Source organism: Callorhinus ursinus, unplaced genomic scaffold (assembly GCF_003265705.2).
Source record: "Callorhinus ursinus isolate GAN/ISIS: 27379988/994484 unplaced genomic scaffold, GSC_fseal_2.0 scaffold50, whole genome shotgun sequence".
NCBI classification, from domain to species: domain Eukaryota; kingdom Metazoa; phylum Chordata; class Mammalia; order Carnivora; family Otariidae; genus Callorhinus; species Callorhinus ursinus.
This window is the reverse complement of record NW_027397112.1, coordinates 4,590,423-4,612,014: the sequence shown is the minus strand read 5'-3', so window position 1 is coordinate 4,612,014 and position 21,592 is coordinate 4,590,423. Positions and strand designations below refer to the sequence as shown.

General features: G+C 37.0%; 1 protein-coding gene across 4 annotated transcripts in view; it reads right to left on the bottom strand.

Moving 5' to 3' along the window:
* Positions 1-21,592, bottom strand: part of ABCA6 (ATP binding cassette subfamily A member 6) — a 73,173-nt gene that overhangs the window by 22,092 nt on the left and 29,489 nt on the right. For 3 of the 4 annotated variants that reach the window (XR_012375406.1, XM_073883200.1, XM_025889977.2), the window contains 13 exons: positions 20,801-20,966; positions 18,771-18,829; positions 15,598-15,708; positions 12,611-12,786; positions 12,295-12,414; positions 11,903-12,041; positions 11,265-11,355; positions 10,022-10,161; positions 6,227-6,343; positions 5,025-5,205; positions 4,471-4,637; positions 2,109-2,242; positions 353-490 (listed from right to left, as the gene is read on the bottom strand). Coding sequence is in view for 3 of the 4 variants with exons in the window: in XM_073883200.1 (XP_073739301.1) it covers positions 353-490; positions 2,109-2,242; positions 4,471-4,637; positions 5,025-5,205; positions 6,227-6,343; positions 10,022-10,161; positions 11,265-11,355; positions 11,903-12,041; positions 12,295-12,414; positions 12,611-12,786; positions 15,598-15,708; positions 18,771-18,829; positions 20,801-20,966 (1,739 nt within the window). In the remaining variant the exon portion in view is untranslated. The remainder of the gene's footprint in view (positions 1-352; positions 491-2,108; positions 2,243-4,470; positions 4,638-5,024; positions 5,206-6,226; positions 6,344-10,021; positions 10,162-11,264; positions 11,356-11,902; positions 12,042-12,294; positions 12,415-12,610; positions 12,787-15,597; positions 15,709-18,770; positions 18,830-20,800; positions 20,967-21,592) is intronic. The other variant, XM_073883201.1, reaches the window with a different exon arrangement.

The following is a 21,592-nucleotide window of genomic DNA, read 5'->3' as shown; positions in this document are numbered from 1 at the left end:
ACAAGTGTTCTTGATTTCCAATTCAGTGTACACACACACACACACACACACACACACACACACAGAGCCACATTCACACTCTCTCCAATACACTTCTGCAATCAAGTCTGTATCTTTGCAGAAGATTCTCTAGAAGACTATGACATAATATTGAAAAGTATTCCCCCCATGAGCATTCTTTGATAAAACCAAGGGGAAAAATCATATTTTGTTAGATATAATGTTTAAAATGTTAGGACAAAAAAATTTTTAGGATTAACAATCAATGATGAATATTTAAAAGCTACGGAGGGAAAATGTAGATTGCTTGCCAAATTCTTAATTGTTTAGAATGAGTAAATCCAATACTTACAAAAGGATATGGGCTTCTCTCAATTCGAATATTTTGTGTACAATTAAACATTCGAAGTAGCCCATTGCTAATAATATTCACAAGAATAGGAAAACAGTGCAGTCTCAAGGTATTGCATGCAACTGAAAATCTGTAATCCTTTGAATAAAACAAAAACAAATAAAATGATGTTAATTCTATGTCATTAAAGAACAAAGAAAAAGTTTTTATATTAAAATCCCAGTAGTGCCACACTCTGTGTGATCATCCTCAAGTTAACTGACCTTTCTGAGCTTCAGCTTCCTCATCTGTGAAAGGGGATAATAAATTGGTTGTATAGCCAGCAATATGATTTTTTCTTAGTATTACTAATTTTAGATCATTTTGTCCTCATTTTGCTGATGAGGAAAATTCAAATAACTGAATATAAAAGTAGCCCCGATAAGGAGACACAGTTTATAGTGAGCAAGCAAAGGAGCTCTGACTTCCTGGATAGGAGATAAGGACAGGGTGCATAAAATATTCACGGTTACACTGCCAATGAGCCATTTTTATGCTTTCTAAGACAATGTTTATATTCTTTATGTTTATGAAAATGTTTATGCATTTATCAAGAGGGTCAGTATGGTTTAAATATTCTATTGGTTCAGGTAATAAATATGTTAGATTAGTAACAAAGCAATTGCCAAGCAATGCAGTTTCCTACAGTTGGCACAAAGAGATTACTTTTTTTTTTGAGTTGAAGTATAGTTGACAGACAATGCTACATTAGTTTCACATGTGCAACCGACTAAGACTGCATTTTTTACCATGTACTTAGTTTAGATGGAACTGGATTCAATGACATACCTTACAAAGCTTTTGTTTTGGTTTTTATTTTCCTTGTAGCCAGAAACAATGAGGTAGTTCATTTCATGTGGGCTCCCAGCTTTTCACTGGCTTTTAAGTAAGACTCAGGGTTTTATTTTCATTTAGGATGTATTTTCAATAGTCTTGTACCTGGAACAATCTCTTCCCCTTGGACTCTTTTACCAAAATTGAAACAAGCTAACAGTAGACTGAAAACACTTTTCTCTCAGAGATTTCATGTGACGTTTATAGTATTTAATGTATATTCTCAATACAGTTGCCCCTGGAACAACATAGTTTTGAACTACACTCTTCACTTATACATGAATTTTTTCTGATAAATATAGTACAGTGGTGTAAATGTATTTTCTCTTCCTAATGATTTTAATAACATTGTCTTTTCTCTAGCTTACCTTATTGCAAGAACATAGTATATAATACATATAACACACAAAGTATGTGTTAATCGACTGTTTAAGTTATTGGTAAGGCTTTCAGTCAACAGTAGGCTCTTAGGGGGTAAGATTTTAGGGAGCTAAAAGTTATATGCAGATTTTCAACTGTGCAGGGGTTCGGCGCCCCTAACACCTTAAGGGTCAACTGTATATGAAAACAACTTTTGAGTAGTCAGCCATTGAAGAAAATTCTTTAAAGTCATGGTTGGTATTTATAAGATCTAATATTTTATTGAATCTGAATAATGCAATTACACTTAGCTACTCTCAAATGTAAAAATCATCTAATTCCAAAGTTAAGATTGAAAATGTTTTACAAAAGCTTATTTAAACTTCAGTTTATTCGGTAATGACCCCAAATGTTTTTAAATCAAGTTGCTATATACTAGCTGGGTTGACCGCCATTTAAAACAGTTAAAAATGTAACACTTTATTACTTTTTTTCATGAAAGCAAAACCAAGATGCAAAATACCTTTTGTTTACCAGAAACTATGATAGCTCCATTGTACGACAGGTCATCAGTGCCGTTTCTGTTTGCAAAGTCATCTACTTCCAAAAGTATATTTTGATGCTTCACTGACTGTATAAAATCTTCAATATTTGATTCTAGTATGAAATCAATAACAGAGGGCCATAGAAAGCAAGAACATATATGTCAAATTTTTAAAATAAACCACATACACAATTTAAAAACAATACTTATAGAATATTATGTGAAGTCATGTGTCTTTGGGCATCACAATAATAAAATTGGCTCACTTTACCATCTTCTATTGATCAAATCCTATGCTGTGATGAGTTAGCTTTATAATTCTGCTTAGTGCAAGTTAACATGTATGTGACCATTAAAACAAGATAATTCTAGGTGCGTCTGGGTGGCTCAGTCGGTTAAGCATCTGCCTTCGGCTCAGGTCATGATCCCAGGGTCCTGGGATGGAGCTCCATGTCTGCTTTCTGCGCAGTGGGGAGGCTGCTTCTCCTTTTCCCTCTACCTGCAGCTCCCCCTGCTTGTGCTCTCTTTCTCTCTCTCTCTGACAAATAAATGAGTAGAATCTTTAAAAATAAATAAATAAATCTTTAAGAAAAAACCCCATATATTTTATATACATATCTATTCCCTAAATATACGTATATATTTAGTAAGAAATGAAATATATATATATATATATATATAGTAAGAAATGAAAAGAGCGCCACTATCAGACCAAAGTTTTTGATAGGCCCCTAAAGGAGAAAGCAGGTGAGATTTTTTGACGGAGAAATAAGAGTTAAGAAAACCCACATTCTAGAGCACACAAGAGCAAACAACTGCAAAGGTAAAACTAATGTCCAGGATATGGAAACTCAGAGTGGACAAATTCAAGGGGGCAAAGTGGGCTCCGCAGCCACAGCCATGCTCATTAACTGGTTAACCACGCCTGGAACAAAGTGACCACAGTTCTCTCCCCGTGGTCCACATGGAGTGGGCAGCAACTGCAGTCGTCCCCAGCATACAAGTCCTCAGATTTACTTTTTAAGAGATATTATTTGGGGAAAACAACAGGGTGAGATCTAAAGTAACTCCAGACAATTGACAGGATGGAATGGGAAAAGAAAAAAAGGGGACTCTCATTTTTTGCTCATTTGGACTTTGAAAGGGAGTTCATACTGGGGACACCCAGAAGGCGTTCTGGGATCATAAAACAGGACCAAGCCCCAGATAAATCAGCATTCCCACCAGGGGGGAAAGGAACGTATACACAGAAAATAAGCTTTCCATGCATCCACACTCCATCTCCACAGTCACCTAAGGTAGGAAACCTTAAAGGTTACCCACATTCCCTTAGGCAAACAGGGATTCCCTGATTTAATGAAGAACATCTTACCAAAAGTCATCATACTTTGAGAAAAGAGGAACAAGATGGCAGAGAAGCCCCAAACTCAAATCACAAAATACCTCACAACTGAGTACAGAGAAGAAAAATAAATAAGTTAATCCAAGCATATTGTTCTTAGAGTAACTGGAGAGGAAAGTATATAGATGAGACAATAATAGACTGAAAAATAAAAATGAGTAGGCTGACAATGACAGGCTGAAAATTTCTAGATCTTAGAAATAAAATATATAATTCACAAAAATTTCCATTTTAAGGTAGCAGAGTGAATAAAACTTACTTTCTAAAACCCAAATTGAAAAGAATGAAAAACAGAAGTTAAAAGACCACCTTTGTTTAAAGAGGAAAATCTATAACCTTGAGTCACAACTGTATATGAATATAAGAATGGGCTGGGGTACTCGTCAAGAGAGGTCTCCTATGCTGAATACATACATATATTTTACATCTTAGGCAGAAACAAAAGCTTCTTCAAAGTTAAATAAGCAGTTAGACAAAACCAATTATCCATAATTTAGGATAACAAGAGTATGGGTATCAAATTGTCTTAAGGAATCTTTCTAGATCCTGTTGGAGGGGCATAGGGTGTAAGAATGCATTCTTTACATGTCAATCAGTTTGTATAATATTTATGGAACAGGTTAGGCTGCTGTAACAAGGAGATTTCAAATAGAGTGGTTCAGTCAATAGAGAAGTTTATTTCTCTCTCACATAATTGTTTAGGGTGGTCAGGTAGATAGGCAGTTCTCCTTTAACCAGGTTATATAGTGACTAACCCACGCTCCTTCTGTCTTATCCCACGATCTCCATCATCTCCAAAATCAGAGCAAATATGCACTGTACCTCAGCTATTTTCTATAAATGAAGTCTAAATACACATTTTCTTCTCTTATGATTTGTTTTTTCCTCTCTACATAAAAATCACTTATTTCTGGATGAAAACTTTTTTCTTCTCTTCACCTGTGTTATTGATGATCAACAGGCTGGTACGAGGGTCTTCGGGAGGTTGTCCAGGAGAGAGGAAATACAGTTCAGGTTTAAATTCCCAATCACTCTTTGGAATTAGGAGAGCATAAAGTATCTTTTCCACAATCAAAGGGAACATTGCAATCCCAAATACCAAGAGTCTACCAATAAAGAAAAATAACCACATGAATCTGTAGCAATTTTATTTATTGACAGATATTTCACAAATATTTGTTGGGTACCAACTCTATGCCAGCCGTGATTATAGGTGCTAAAATTTTGAAAGTCAGGCCGTAGCACCCCACACAGTACTAAAAGGCATTGCTATATAAACACCAGGCTATCAAACCATGAAAACTAAACAGACCTGTGTATAAGGCTAATCAAGTGCTACCATACAGGCAGGCATTCCTACTGTCAGTAAAATGAAATGTATTTATCCATTTTCTGGCAGGAACATTGGATACTATGTTCTAGTTTTAAATTCTCTGCTGGTTTAACCCTCTCTTGAAACTCACTAACAAAACCCACAGTTCTCTGATACTCACAGGATCAAAAGCTCTTTCTTCCCACGTTTTAACTTTAAGAAACGAAGCCGTGCTATTGCACAGATCTGCATTTTCCAGAGGCCCATGTCACTCACAGCCTTCAGCATTTCAGGGAAAGGAGAGCAAGCTGGCTCTTTTTCATGCAGGCTCTCTCTGTCTCTTATCTCTGCTTGTTCAAAATCTACACACACACACACACACACACACACACACAACACACATTATTAATGCCATCCTTGGACATCACAGTTTTCTCTTTTTCGTAACATTAAAAGTTGTTTTACAATGGTTACAAGGCAAGTAATATAAGAAACAAATTATATTTATAATGTCCACATTCAATAAACTCAATGATAAAATATAACTAAATTCATATCAAAGAAGAATTCAGTAAAGGGTGACCTCATTATGCCTAGCCTTTGAAAAGTCATAGAAGGTCCCATATGTAACAATATTCTGAGGAATTTCAAGAAATATTCTCCATAAAATAGCCAATCATTGATGCCTAAATGTCAGCTATTAAGCTGTCAAGAATTTCAAAATGTGGCCGAACAATTACAGGCTCTGAAGCCACAAGACCCATATCCGATTCTCAAATACATGACTTATAAGTGGCATGATTTAGGACCGATCACTTAACTGCTCTTAGGTCTAGTTTTCTCCTCTGTAGAATGGTGCCAATGCCTTTTGTTCAAAAGGTTATTGTAGAAAGGTAATGCACTATATCCACACATCGATCAAAATTTCTGGATAGAGGCTCTGTAAATGATTGTCCTCATTATTACTACCCATTAAAATACACAGGAGATGATCCTAGCATTTTCTCCATTAAGACCTTAATGAAATTTTCTATGTGAACAAGCTAAGAGCAATTTTTATAAGAAATATCTGCTCAGACTTCATGATCTTGGTCGAGAGCCTTTCACATCCTCAGAATATCCAAGAAGCAGTGAGCATCTGGGGATAGAAGAAAACTGCTAAAATAGGAAGCAAATAGTTTGCAGAGAAATTTGTTATATTCCAAGAAGGGATCTGTGTTCAGTCCTAGTAATGATATTAGAAAACAATACAACCCTTCCCAAACATCTGTCAAATTTGGAATTATTCACATTCTTTAGTGTAAATCATGCATAAAGCATTATAAAATACTAAATACATGATTATTGGGAAATTGATTTTCTGTTACTTAACAATGAATTTACCTTGTTCAATAGTTGATTTTTCTTCCAGTTTCATGAAGACGTCATTCAGAGTTGACATGGAAATGTCATAACTCGTCACACCCTGGCCAGAACACTTATCAAGATCTCTGAAAAGGTCTAAGGCAACAGACCGGAATAGATACATTTTAAATACCACATTGATAACAAAACCCAGTAAATTAACAGTTATTTAAAAGATGATCCAGAATATTGTTCAGAAAAATATATGTCTTTGGAATATCACAGTAAGCAAAAGCAAAATTTTATTAGACTGTACTTCCTCTCTGAAATGAATATGTCAGAACTTTCCCATCTACCCTCAAATCATCTGTATTCTATCTTATATTCTCAGCTCATGAAGTTCCAGAACACTTCTTTGAGGAAATATGAGCAATCAGAAAGAACATCATCGGGATCCCTGGGTGGCTCAGTTGTTAAGCGTCTGCCTTCGGCTCAGGTCACGGTCCCAGGGTCCTGGGATCGAGCCCCGCTTCGGGCTCCCTGCTCCGCGGGAAGCCTGCTTCTCCCTCTCCCACTCGCCCTGCTTGTGTTCGTTCTCTCTCTCGCTGTGTCTCTCTGTCAAATAAATAAAATCTTAAAAAAAAAAAAAAAAAGAACATCATCTTCTCACCCCCACACAAATGAACGTTTATTTCTACCCATATTCTGGGTCTTGGTTCTGTACAGGTGGGAGACTTAGAGCTGCTCCCACCAAAGGCTACATCTTTGACTTGTGTTCTGAATTCCATCCCATTCAGGCATCTCGAGGACTCGTAAAGTAATCTCCTGCCCTTCTCTGGCTTGTATCATCAATTTCTCCTACATGTACTAGGCCATCCCAAACAGCAGGCAAAATGCTGTAAGTTAACCCATTAAACAAAAACAAGTAACAACAACAACAACAAAAACCCAATCTCCTCCTACCACTGGCCTGCTGCTACACACATGCACCCAGGGCTCAAAGTTTTGTCTACTTTACCACCTTCAATTTGTCAAATCCTATTCAACTGAACCCCCGACAGATCCAAATGCTAGCCCTATCCCTCCACAGAAACTGTTCTTACAAGGCCATCAATGATTCCACATTTTAAATTCAATGGACAAGAGCTTTTTAAAAATTCTTTTAACTCTCTCTCATTCAGGGACATTGAAAACTGTTGACTACTTTGTCCTTCTACAAACATTGTCTCCCTTGAGTTAATAAAAACATATATGTTCTTTTGTTTTTCCTTCAAGTTCATGGGGGGGCTCTTGATTTCCACCATTCTCTGACTCTTCCTCTACTTTCTCCTGAGGGTTCAGTCCTGGATCACGTTGTGGCTCTTGATTTTCACCATTCTCCGCCTTGCATTATACTTTTCCCTGCGGGTACGATCCCCAAGTTCAGTTCTCACTTTGAGTGTTCTCTGATTTCCAATATCCTATAACCAACTGCATACTTAGCTGCTTGACATCTCCACTTTGAAGTCTAAAAGCATCTCAAAGCAAGTATTTCTAAAACAGAACATTAATTCCTTCTTCTCCAACCTACCCAACTGTCTGTCTCATCATTTTATAACAAATGACACCATCTTCCACCCAGTGATTCAAGCCAAAATTCTAGAAGTCCCTCTGGATTTTTCACTTTTCCTCGTGCTCCACAGATTGGCCAACAGCCAGGTTCTTTGGCTTTATCTCAAGATATGTTTCAAATCCAGCCATTTTCATCTACCTTTCACTTGGCACCATGGTAGCATAATGATCATCATCTTTCACCCGTAAGTCTGAAATGGTCACATGGCTGGTCTCCCAGCGTCTACTCTTCTTCTTCTGTACCCAGAGTGCTCTTTTATAGCCAGAGAATGAAAATATAAGTCACATCACATCAATCCCCCATTTAATGGCTTTCAGTGGTTTCTCAGTGAATTTAAGATAAAACTCAAACACCACATGACAGCTTCTAAAGCTCTGTACGGGCGAACCTCTATCTATCCCTACAACCTTACCCACCGCCACTTGCCAGTCTCCTCCCACACTCACTGCACTCCAGACTCAGACAACTCTTTCCCACCTCTGCTTGGAATGCTTTTGATCGTTTTCTTCTTCTGTACTTCTGGCACTCCATATAAACCCTAACCTGACATTAGCTTTCTCTCTAAACCCTATCACCTTGTTTATTATTGCAATTGTAATATACCTTGGCTTATTGTGTGTGTCCACTTCTCCCCATCCAATGGAATGAGCCTCCATGAGGGTAGGGACTCAGATTTCTTATTTAACTCTGTATCATTAGTGTCTCAAGCGGTGCCTTTTACATAATAGGTTCCCAATAAACATTTATTATTATCTTCCATATTTCCTACAGGACATAAGAATGCCATTGGACTTGCAGAGGCTTATGGTCAGCATAAAGAGGCTGCCATGGACCAAAACATCAACACCAGGGACTCTGGTGTGACATGTTCTAATAGTAGTATCAGCATGTAACTCACTATTCTCCTTCCCTAACCAAAAAAAGAAGGCTAGTTGTATCTCATTGGACAGAATAACACAGTATAGCCTATGGACTTGAGAACACCATCTTGCAGCTCCTACAAGGACACAGAGAACTGCCTTATTTGGGGTAAGACTAAATCTGAATTCCTGAGTATCTGCTTAATAAGACTGAATCATCCTTGGGGCGCCCGGGTGGCTCAGTTGTTAAGCATCTGCCTTTGGCTCAGGTCATGATCCCAGGGTCCTGGGATTGAGGCCCCAGTCAGGCTCAGTGGGGAGCCTGCTCCTCCCTCTCCAGCTCCCTGCTGCTTGTGTTCCCTCTCTAGCTGTGTCTCTTTCTGTCAAATAAATAAACGAAATCTTAAAAAAAAAGTATCATCCAAAATGAGCTTCCTTAAATCAGGCCTGCAGAGAGTTAAACCTTTAATAAACTAAATATTTAGATAAAAAGGAAGCTTTTTAAATAAAAAAAGACAGATATATTTCCTCATTTGCAAGACAGGGAAGACTATAGCACCTACTTCATAGAATAGCTGTAGGACTAAATGAGTTCATATATATGAAACTATTAGGAACAGTGCCTGACTCATAATAAACATTATACTAAGGGTTAGCTATTATTAGAATTACTTATTCAACAAATCCTAGGTTGGGAATGCTACTCAGCAGACTGGGGACCTATGGTGAATACTTTTGTAGAATAAATAAACTATGTTTTTTTCCTGCAAAATAAATATATACACAATTAAATTAAAATATAAAAGGGAACCTATAGCAGACACCTTGATGCCCCACCCCCATCCCTTCTGTACTCACTCATACACAGTAAATCTGTTTATTAACACCTGCCTGAAGGCATTTTGTTCTGGGCTGTGAAGTATGCTAAGCTCGTGTTGAGCACAAGTCATATGAGTTAGAAAATTAATGTTCCTGAATGCATCTCTTAACCAATGAAGGGTAGGGAGTGGCAAATAAATACCCCAGCTTTCACCCCTCTTGTGACATAACTCTGAGCCCCTTGCTCACTTATTCACTTATTTATTCCAGTGGTATTACATCTCAGTTTCGTATTACAACCACCTGCTCAATAATGCAAAATCCCCTAGCCTCCTTTGCTTCCCACACTCATGGCCCCATTCCCTCCTCATGTTTCTAGGCATCAATTACCAAACAAAGTACGCTAAAGTCCTCATTTCAAGTTCTGCTTTTTAGGGAACCCAACCTAATACAAAATTCAAATCCATTAAATAATGAAAGCTGTAATAATGAGGTGAACACTTGTTCCCAGATTTCATTCCATTGTAATCATATTTAAGTTACCTGGAAATTTATTTGTCCTTTCCATGGGCAAAGTATACACAAGCTTTTCTTTGTTTTCTGTTTTTAATTTAGCATCAGGGATGTAATGATTAATGAAGGATGTTATTTTTTCTGGATCACATACTTCATTTCTGTACAAACTAATATTTAAAAGAAAAGATCATTGATTTGTATTTTCTCTACTGCTATCACAAAAGAAGGGCTTTTACTGAATACCTAGCCTTTGAGTACTACTTTACTTGGCTTTAGAGAACAAACGAAATGAGTAAATAACAACATAAGAAGTAATAATAATAATAATGCCATCAGTTTGAAAATTCTCATGATCTATAGAGAGGAGATGTCTAAATTCAGAACAATTAAAAATATAAAAACAAATGCATGCTATAAGTGAAACTATATTTCAAATAGGAAGATAAACAGAGCAAAGCAAGAACATTAGGCAGAAGAAATTGCTTAGGGAAAATAATTACACCAGATTGTATAGCTATCAGGAATTAATGACTAATAGGGAAGTTTGGCCTACATGCATGTTTTGTTTGGCCATAGGGTTTTTGGTTTGGGTTTTATAAAATTCTTTTCACCTGGACACACTTTGTTAGATACAGTGCTCTTAACTCTCTCCCAATTTTGATACTAGCTTCTGAAATTATTTGATTTTGTGCCCAGTGAAAGAATGAAAATATGTTACAGGATTGTATGGATCAGCTGAGGGAAATGGAGGGTGGGAAGAAGAGAGAGATTTAGGATACACAGAGTAGCTACCTGGAAAATGGTCCATGAAGTAGCCCTGTTGATTCTGCTTATCATTAGCATTAATAAAGATACAAGGAGGCAGGAAAAACATTTGGGAAACACTAGCAAATAGTTTGGCAAAGATGAAGCATAAGGCCAACTGTCCCTCATAATTGTCTGCCTCTTTGATATACCAGTATTGAAAACATTTATATGGGGCGCCTGGGTGGCTCAGTTGGTCAAGCATCTGCCTTCTGCTCAGGTTGTGATCCTGGGGTCCTGGGATCCAGGAACCCCACATCCAGCTCCCTGATCAGCGGGAGGCTGCTTCTCCCTCCTTCCTCTGCTCCTTCTTCCTCTGAGAGCGCCCCTATCCCTGCTCGTGCACTTTTTTTCTCTCTCTCAAATAAACAAATAAAATCTTCTTTTTAAAAAAGAAAGCATATATCTATGTATATGTGTGTACATATATATATGTATATATCCAATCTATCCCCAAAGTCTTTACCTTAAGTGATATCCAAGGCCCCATTTTCTCTTCAAAAAGACAGAAGACCCTGCACACTTCAGTCTCCCACTGGACATGATCACTTTTCTATCTGATTAAAAAGAAGCAAGAAAGAAAGGATGATGGGAGTCATTTCTTCCCTCTCTAGAAAATATAGGTGAGGAGCCAATGCTCAGATTTCCAAAGGAGAAGTGCTCTACAGGAAATAAATGTATCTAACATAACATTTAAAAATTTGAAATACACATTAAAGTTGATGCATTTAAAATGAGCTTATGAGTTCTAGTCTGTTTTTGTGCCCTCCAATAATTCTTGAAAAAAAAAAAAACCCAGAAATTACATTGCCACATTTTCCACTCCGTATGCTAAAGAATAAGTGGATAGTTTTCAACCAGATATATATTGATTCCCATGTTTAAATTAATTGAAAGCTGAAAAAAACCTTACAATTTTTTATTAGTGGTTAAATCTAGCAAATGCACAGTCAGTGAGGAATTCTAGAGGGGGATTAGACTTGTCATTCCCCGGACTGCTATGGAAGGGAGCACACATGAAGGTCATGGGAGCACGGTGCTTGTCCTAGAAATACACATTTCCCAAATTCTTTATTATAAAACTGAGATAAAATGAACAATTACCAGCCAGGACGTCAGCCTCATCCATGAGATTGGTACTCAAGAGGATCACACGGCCTGCTTTGTGTTCCTTGAGGAAACTCCAAACTCGATGCCTTGAAAAGGGATCCAACCCGGCAGTCGGTTCATCTAACAGCAAAATCTACAGAGGATGATAATGTATAAAATATATCTCTCCCACATTAACTCGTCCCACATGGTAGCATGGATAAAAATAATAAACCAAATAATAACTATCCAACCATTTAGGTCCAATATACTTATACCCATAGTTTAACAGCACAGTGTCTCTTGATACATTACAATGAGATCTCTACTACTTTTAGTGGTAAAAGAAGAGCTTGACTTTTTACTAATCAATCTGCTTTCCACGGCATGCAGAATCTCACTTTTACCTGAGGATCTCCTAAAATGGCAATCCCAAAGGTCAGCTTTCTTTTCTGTCCTTCACTTAAATGTTTAGCAAGGTTATCCTGGATGTTTTCTATGTCCAATTCTAATAAAATTCTTTGTACCTATGCAAGAAAATACACAAAGCTTAAAATCCAAGACAATGCATACTATACAAATTAAACTGTTACAACAGATTTTTTATAGGACCTCACTGCCTAAATTGTATTCATAGCAGGGCAGGTAAATCACTGAGGCAAATTCTGTGGTCATGCTTTAACTGGGCGAATTTAACTTGTTAATCCATGCATGCCCATTTACCTCTTGTTCTACTTCCTGTGGCTGAATCCCTTTTATTTTAGCAAAGAGCCTGAGGTTTTCCTTCACAGTGAGCATGTCAAATTGAACATTGAACTGAGGACAAACACCAGTTATCTTTCTGATTTCCTCCAAGTCTTGCATTTCAGAGAGATTTTTATTATAGATGGTAACTGATCCTAAAAATAGAAGTTAAAAATAATTTAACATTGGCAAGATAATACATTTTATTAATGCTTCGAGATCTTATTCAGGAAAATATTGGCATATATTCACATATATCTAAAATAATGACTTCACAATTTGTTAACAACTACAAATTAATCTTAACATAAATATATGTTCCGGGTGGCATATATTTTCTCTGGAATATCACACAGCAATGGAATAAGGCTAATGATTTTCATAAAAACTTGGGAAATATAGGAGGAGTAGGAGACCTGGACTTCGTCTGGTCTTAGGAATTCAGCTGGATAGGGATCAAACCATTCTGAACACCTACGAACTCCTCAGGAGATCGAAGAAAAGAATAGCAACAACTCTGAACAGAAAAGCGACCACTTTCTGGAAGGTAGGACGTGTGGAGAAGTGAATCCCAGGTGATATCTGGGGAGGATAGACGGCGGGGGAGGGGGCCTCCGGCAACCGCTTCTGGCAAGTGATAGAGCCACGGAGCACAAAATCAGAACTTTTAGAAGTTGGCTCCGCTGAGGGACGTAGCTCCAGCAACTAAGCAGTGAGTGGACCCCTCGCAGGATAGTGTGGTCTCAGGACCCTTGGGGTCACAGAAAGACCAGGGGTGCCTGAGTGTGGCAGAGCTCCCAGGTATCGGAGTGAGGAAGCTGGCTGCAGAGACGGAGCCGAGGCGCGGGCTCTCAGCTTGGAGTTGCCATAAACTGAGATCCGCGGCACAGTTGGGCCCCTGTTCTTCTAGCAGGGACCCAACATGCGGCAGATCTGGGGAGACTCCCCTTCCTCCCTCGGGAGGAGCAGCGCGGGAGCGCACTGCAGAGATCTGCTGGGTTTGGAGACTCCACACTGAGTCCGGTGCCAGAGATAGAAATGCTTGGTCACAGGCGGGGTGAGCACGGAGTGCAGCCAGAGACCGGGGAAACGGGAGTGACTGACTGCTCTTCTCTGCAGGTGCAGTGAGGACCGGGGCCCTGAGTTCTCAGCTCCTCTGGGGGGAGACTGGGAGGCCACCATTTTCACTCTCGTCCTCCAAAGCTGTACTGAAAGCTTGCAGGGAACAAAAGCTCCCGAGAGCAAACCCGAGCAGATTACTTAGCCCGACCGACAAGGGTGGGGCAATTCCACCTCCAGCAAAGACATTTGGGAACCACGGCAACAGGCCCCTTCCCCAGAAGATCAGCACGAACAGCCAACAAAGACCAAGTTTACCGATCAATGAGAACGGCAGAACTCCAGCGCTAGGGGAACACTGCACATAGAATCTATGGCTTTTTTACCATGATTCTTTAGTCTTTCAAAGTTAATTTTTTTAACTTTTTTTTTGAATTTTTCTTTTTCCCTTTTTCAACCAACATCTTATCAATCCCTTTTTAAAAAAAAATTTTTATTTTTCATTTTTAGGGTCATATCCTATCCCTTCATAGTAGTTACCCTTATTTTTGGCAGATATATATATGTTGTTCTCTCTTTAAAATTTTGAGATACAGTTTCTTCTAACATATCAAAATATACCTAAATCACTAGTATATGGCTTTGTTCTAGTCTCCTGCCTGATCACATTCTGTCCTTTTTTTCTTTTTTTTTTTACGTCCTCTTTCTTTTTCCAAACAACTTATTATCTTATCAATTCCTTTTATAAAATTTTTTATTATTTTCATCTTACAGTCATATTCCATCCCTTCATCATATTAACCCTTATTTTTGTACATATATAAGTTTTTCTTTCTTTAAAATTTTGGGAGGCACTTTCTTCTAACAGACTAAAATACACCCAAAATCTAGTGTGTGGCACTGATCTATGCATCAGCCTGATCATATTTGATCATATCCTGTTTTTTTGTTTTTTCTGTTTTTGTTTGTTTTTATCTTTATCTTTTTTCTTTCTTTCCCTTTCTTTTCCCCCAGTTTCAGGTCTTTTCTGATTTGTTTAGAGTATATTTTCTGGGGACGTTGTTACCCTGTTAGCATTTTGTTCTCTCATTCATCTATTCTCCTCTGGACAAAATGACAAGATGAAAAAAATCACCTCAACAAAAAGAACAAGAGGTAGTATTGTCTGCCAGGGACCTACTCAATACAGACATTAGTACGATGTTGGACCTAGAGTTCAGAATCATGATTTTAAACATACTAGCTGGGCTTGAAAAAAGCATGGAAGTTATTAGAGAAACCCTGTCTGGAGAAATAAAAGAACTAAAATCTAACCAAGTTGAAATCAAAAAGGCTATTAATGAGGTGCAATCAAAAATGGGGGCGCTAACTGCTAGGATAAATGAGGCAGAAGAGAGAATTAGTGATATAGAAGACCAATGATGGAAAATAAAGCTGAGAAAAAGAGAGACAAACTACTGGATCACGAGGGCAGAATTCGAGAGATGAGCGACACCATAAGATGAAACAACATGGGGGAAATTGGAGGGGGAGATGAACCATGAGAGACGATGGACTTTGAAAAACAAACTGAGGGTTCTAGAGGGGAGGGGGTGGGAGGATGGGTTAGCCTGGTGATGGGTATTAAAGAGGGCACATTCTGCATGGAGCACTGGGTGTTATACACAAACAATGAATCATGGAACACTACATCAAAAACTAATGATGTAATGTATGGTGGTTAACATTAACAATAAAAAATAAAAAGAAAAACTTGGGAAATATAAAGTATATTCAAAATCCTATAGTCTGGTAAACGATGTTAGATAAAGAAACATCATTTTCTCTTAAGCATTTTAACCTTAAAATAAGAAAGGCAACATATGACCTCTGGACATCTTGCCTTTGAGAAATTTCTTTTTGCTCACCTTCTGTTGGAACAGACAACCCATTAAGGATGTTTAGCAATGAAGATTTGCCAGCTCCACTATGACCCAGAATTGCTGTGATTTGACCTTCATATATGTCAAGGAGCAAGTCTGTTTTTAAAATAAAATATTAACATTATAAATAAGAGGGCATTAGAAAAAGCTCGTTCTAAAAGTAGAACAAAAAATTTATTTTAGTTGTATATTTTCAAGCATTCAAATAGTTTAAAACATATAATATCCAATATTTTCCTGGCTGCTAAAATAACATGGTTACTGTAGAATATTTGTGAAATAAATACAACCACTTAAGAAAAACTTAACTATAATTTCAAATATTAACATTGTAATACACTTACTTCCAGTGTATATGCATGTGCATATATGAACATGTAAATATATATATCTATATGGATTTTAATCATACTCCATTCTTTTCTAGCTTACATTTTCAAATGTTAAATGATAAACATTTTTCATGGCATTAATTACCTTTTAAAATATATTCACCAAAAATGTATATTTTCCCATTATAAATTTTCTATTCTTTTATTACAAACCTTTTGCATTTACAGATCAGTAGAAAAAAAATCATTTATCTAAGAATCCTTTACTATTTTTTGTTTGTTTTCTTTACCACCAAGTGAAAACCAAACTCTGTTATGAAAAGTTGCTGGATGAAATTCTTAAGAATTTTATAATACGTTATATCTAAGAGATCAGTTTCCTTCAATTAAATTACATGACCTACTTTCAAACATTATTGAAATTAATTAACAACTGGGATGAATTCCAGTTCATCCATTTTCTATCCGGATGATCTTGGATAAACTAAACACTACAAGATTCACTGTACTCAGCTATTAAATGTGCTGGTAATAGTAATTACATCTAAAGAGAAAATTCTTCCTATTGTAATCCAATCCATTAAAATTCTCTTATAATTTGACTAAAAGATTCTAAAAAAATTGGAAAAATAAGCTCAAATAATTAAGAAAAGTTAAATAATAGCAAGATATTAGTCGACTACATTGTATTAAAATATATTGGAGAATGGGGAACCTGGGTGGCTCAGGTGGTTGGGCCTCTGCCTTCGGCCCAGGTCATGACCCAGGGTCCTGGGATCGAGCCCTGAATCAGGCTCACTGCTCAACAGGGAGTCTGCTTCTCCCTCTGCCTCTGACCCCCCTTCTCGCTCGCTCACTCTCTCTCAAATAAATAAAATCTTTAAAAAAATGTTGTAGAACTATAATAATTAAAATAATGTATTAGTAATACAGTAACCAGTGGAATAAATATAATAATTAAAATAATGTTACTACTCCAGGATACACTGACTGATGGAAGACAAAAGAAGCCTAAGATGGTGCAAAGTAAACATAAAAAATAAAGATTAATTTTAAATTCATCAAAAAGATGAAGTAATAAATAATATTGGGACAACTAATCAAATACCTCAACCAATTTTACATTTACTGTTCTTAAATGGAAAAAAATGGTATTTTCCAGGGTAAGAGAAAACTGATGATATCTTGGAACTGATCCATATTAACTAGAAAAAAAAAGAAATATAAGCCTCAGTTTCTTCACCTGCAAAATGGGAGAGATACTTTGTATCTCATGGGATTAAATGAAAAAAAGTTTATGTTAATCACTTATTATAGTTGCTAGCACACACTAAGTACTTGATAAACTTTAAGTGTTTATTGCTATTATTATTGTTTTTAATTATTGCTATTCCCACAAGTGTATAAATTCTTATAAGTTGAAGGGAAATGATTTGAAATATGAATAAGAAGCTTAAAAATATAATCCCTTTGCATAATCTGCTTTTAGAAATTTATATTCAGGAAATAATATTTACAAATATTGAACAAGAGGCTACTTATAGAGTTTTTTTTATGATACTGAAAAACTGGAAACAAGCCACATTTTGTACATGAGTAAGGAAATTGAGGTAGCCATACAATAGAATCCTATTTAACCCCTGAAAGATGGGCTGTAGGTAAGGACTTCAATGGGAGTCCCCAAAGGTGCTCCAGAGTTGCTACGGGAGCTAGCAGCATGGGGAGAAAGAAGGTGCAGAGAGCACAGTTCCCCATTTACTTCCCAAAGAGCAAGCTGTAGTTGGTGATTTCATATAGTTTTCCATGCACAGACATTACTTTTCGTTTTTAAATTTTTTTTTGAAGATGTCTAGATGTAAAAAGTAGTTCATGGTTATTGAGGAGTACAAAAGTAGTTCATAATGTGCTCTGGAAATTGAAATGACAAATTTAAAAACTACTTCCATATATCCTTGGCTAAAATTAAAGAAAGAAACCACAGATCTAGATGGCATTGGATGGGACAAACTTGGGGTGAGAATAAATTTGCTGACACAGGTACTGGAAACTCTCAAAGTGAGAAATGATCTCAGAGGAATAAATAAGATCGAGTTAAGGGACACTACCTGCTAGAAAATAAATGCAATGCACACACACTGGACGGACAACTCTCAACCTTAGGGCAGGTCTATGGATCTTCTTTTGAAACTTTTAAGGCTCCCATCTCTTGTAAAAATCAATTACATTCTTCCTAAAAACCATTATTAATAAAAGCAATGTAGCCACTACATCTATGAAATGTAGCCACTAACTTGGATGCTTACTTAACTGTTTGTTTTAGAAAACTGTATTTGTTAGAATTTAGTATCAGATACATTGGTTGACTCAAAATTATAACTGTGTTTGTCCCAGGGATAGTGACTTGTGAAAGTTAATTCATGGTCTGTGGTGTTACTCATCTTGTTTTAGTTAATCTCATCAGTATATAGAAACTATGTAGATTCCCTGGCTGGTATAAAAAATGATCAATTTTAAGTCTAGATGTTCTTTCCTCATAGTGCAAATAAAATACAGTATGGTTTTTAGCAAACTCATCTTTAAAAACAAAGTGAAATCACACTTTTCATTGTGTGACCCCATTCTTATAAATTAATAGATCCATGAAACATCTAGAAGGATTTTATAGCCAGCTCTTAATCATGGTTAATCTCCAAGGGGTGGAGTTAGATTTTTTGTATTGTTTTTTTTTTCTGTTTTGCTTATCTACATTTACAAGTTTTTCACATGGAATTTTCTCCATTTTTTGTAATAAAGAAATTGACAAAACAATGAAATGTTTGTCCTTACCTTTCAATGCTTCCATTTTCCCAGACTTTCCTGTATATTCTTTTTTAACATTTCTGATTCTGAAATGACAGAAGTGGTGTTTACTCAGCCAACACGGAGATAGTAGGCATCAGAGACAACTCCAGTTAAAGTGACAGATGCATCAACCTTGTCATGTGAAATAAGGGATGGTATAACTAGTCTACTCAGAAAGACAAAGATTTATTTTTGACTAATCATTTCCCCTGAGAGAGAAAATAAAAGAGTCTCTTTGGAAAGTTACAATTAAATGATTAGTGTTTTGCTTAGAGAAGCAGAACACTTTGGAATTGCTCTCACTTTCTTCCTCTAGCCTTAGAATATTTGGTGTTTTCTACTCTGTACAAGATCAGCTCATTTATCTGCACTCTATCACCTCCCATCCCTTCCCATTCCCTCCAAACTTGCTCATTAATCAGACACTCTGTCACCTGCATTTTCTTTCTTTTTTCTTTTTTGTCACCTGCATTTTCTAGAGTTTTCTCTCTGATAGCTTCTCTTTGGCCTGTAACTCTGCTTTGGTTACAATCAGATTTCTCTCCTTCCCTTATTTTCAAACATTTTTCAAAATAAGAATATAAACTTGCCATATCCACGTTCTCCCTTTCTCCTCAATCACTCTGGCTTCTGAGTCCATTACTGTAGTAAACCTCTTCATACTGAAATCACTGGTGGCCTCCTAAATCACCAAATGCAACAAAGACTTTTCTATTCCTTACTTATGGGATGATGAGTCACTATTGGTGACGCTGTCCTTGTTGAAAGTGTCTACATTCAAGGTAACATTTGACTTACTGGTTTCCCTCCTTTCTAAATATCCCTTCTCTGTTTCCTCAAAAGGTCCTCTTCTTTTGCCAAACACATCATCTTGGTCTTCCACAGGGTTCTCCAAGTACATTCTGGTCTTCTCACTCTAGACCCTCTTTGATGGTTATCTTATTGATTCTTGTGCTTTTGACACCAACCTAATGTTGACCCCATCCTTTTCCCTGAGCGTTAGGCTCCCACATCTAAAGGTTTCATCTGAATAGCACACACACACATCTCTCTAAATGAATGATTACCAAACTTGAATCACATTAGAATCCCAAAGGAAACTATTGCAGGACAAGGCAGGAACCAGGCTCGACAGATTACAGATGTCATGACTACGTAAGATCATGTACAGTGCATCTTCAAATTCAAAGGGAAACAGAATTTAGCCACTCTTTTCTCTGAGCATGAACCAAAATAAAGGTAAGGACATTTATTCCACCAGGATGCTGGCAGTGGGGGTGGTGGTGGGGGTTTAACCAAAGAGTCAGGAAATCTAAAAAAGGCTTAAAAGGTGTTGAATTTGACAGCGTATTTTATCTCTGCCTTTCTTTGCACAGGGGGACACCCATTGAAATGGGGTTTTTATGCTTTATTTTAATAAAGAAACTTCCATTTAGGAGCAGCCAGTTGTTTCTGGATTTCAGAGATGAAGACAGCCATTTGTTTGGGGCAGACATCATGCCTATATGTTCTGGGAATGTTGCATGAATAAGCTAAAGTTATAGGAATGGATAGTTGTGCATACAAATGCCCCTAGAGAAGGAAAAATTGGGAGGGGTGTAATAGGTGAGATATTATCAAGATAACATCAATATCAATATCAATATCAAGATATTGATTCTGGTTGAACTCTACATGAGTTCCTCTCTACTTTCAGATGTGTAGCTAACAGATGGCTAGGGAAAGAGGAAGTGCTCATTGGTTATAAAAGGGAGAGCACCTCTGAAAAGGGGAATCAACACAGAAATAAGGAGGGAGACAAGATGGAGGGTGATGTGGTAACATTATACGGAGCGAAGCAAAGAGAATTTTCCTTTCAAGGAGCAATCAGGAGACATTGGTGGACACATAGAAGAGTTCAAAGTAACATTCACAAAGACAAATTTCTTCTTCAGTATTTTGTCCAGGCTCACCCGGTTGCTGTTGGTCAATAATTCGTTTGCCTTGCACCCACATGTTGCTGTAAGTGTGATTACCTGATGGCTTCTTTTCCTTGGAATTCTGGAGCTACTGGTTCGAAATAATCCTCAGAGGGATGCTCAGGATCTATTTCTTTCTCGATGACCTTATTATTAGTCCTCTGGTGTTGGAAACAAGATGAGTTCAGGAAAAATAGTGGAGAATAATGGCGCTCATCTCCATCTAATTAATCAAGAGGCAATAAAATACTGGATCAGTAACATTAGAACAGTGAGTAAAGAAGCCTTATTCAAAACAGTGCAGAGTATCTTAGACTTTTAAGCATCATAGAGAAATTATTTTCTTTATAACTTCCTATTATTGAAAAGAAAAGTTATCATGAAGTAAACAATAAAAATTCAAAGGAAATAACATACTATCACAAAAGTTAAATAGTATAATAGAACTTTCAAGAAAGTATATATGAGCTAAAGGTCCGAAAAAATGTGACCTAAAAGGTATTTAGGATGAATGAAACCAAATATTTGGGGGGAAAGCCCTAATACAGCACATAAAAACAACTGGAACATGTTTGTGAACTTAAGAAATCACTTGATCACAGGGGTGCCTGGTTGGCTTACTGGGTTCAGCAACCAACTCTCCATTTTGGCTCAAGCTCATGATCTGAGAGTGGTGAAATCCAGCTCTGCATCAGGCTCCATGCTGAGCATGAAGCCTGCTTAAGATTTTCTCTCTCCCTCTGCCCCCTTCCCTCACTCATGGTGCTCTCTCTCCCCAAAAAAAATAAAAAAAAAAAGAAAGAGAAAGAAAGAAAGAAAGAAAGAAAGAAAGAAAGAAAGAAAGAAAGA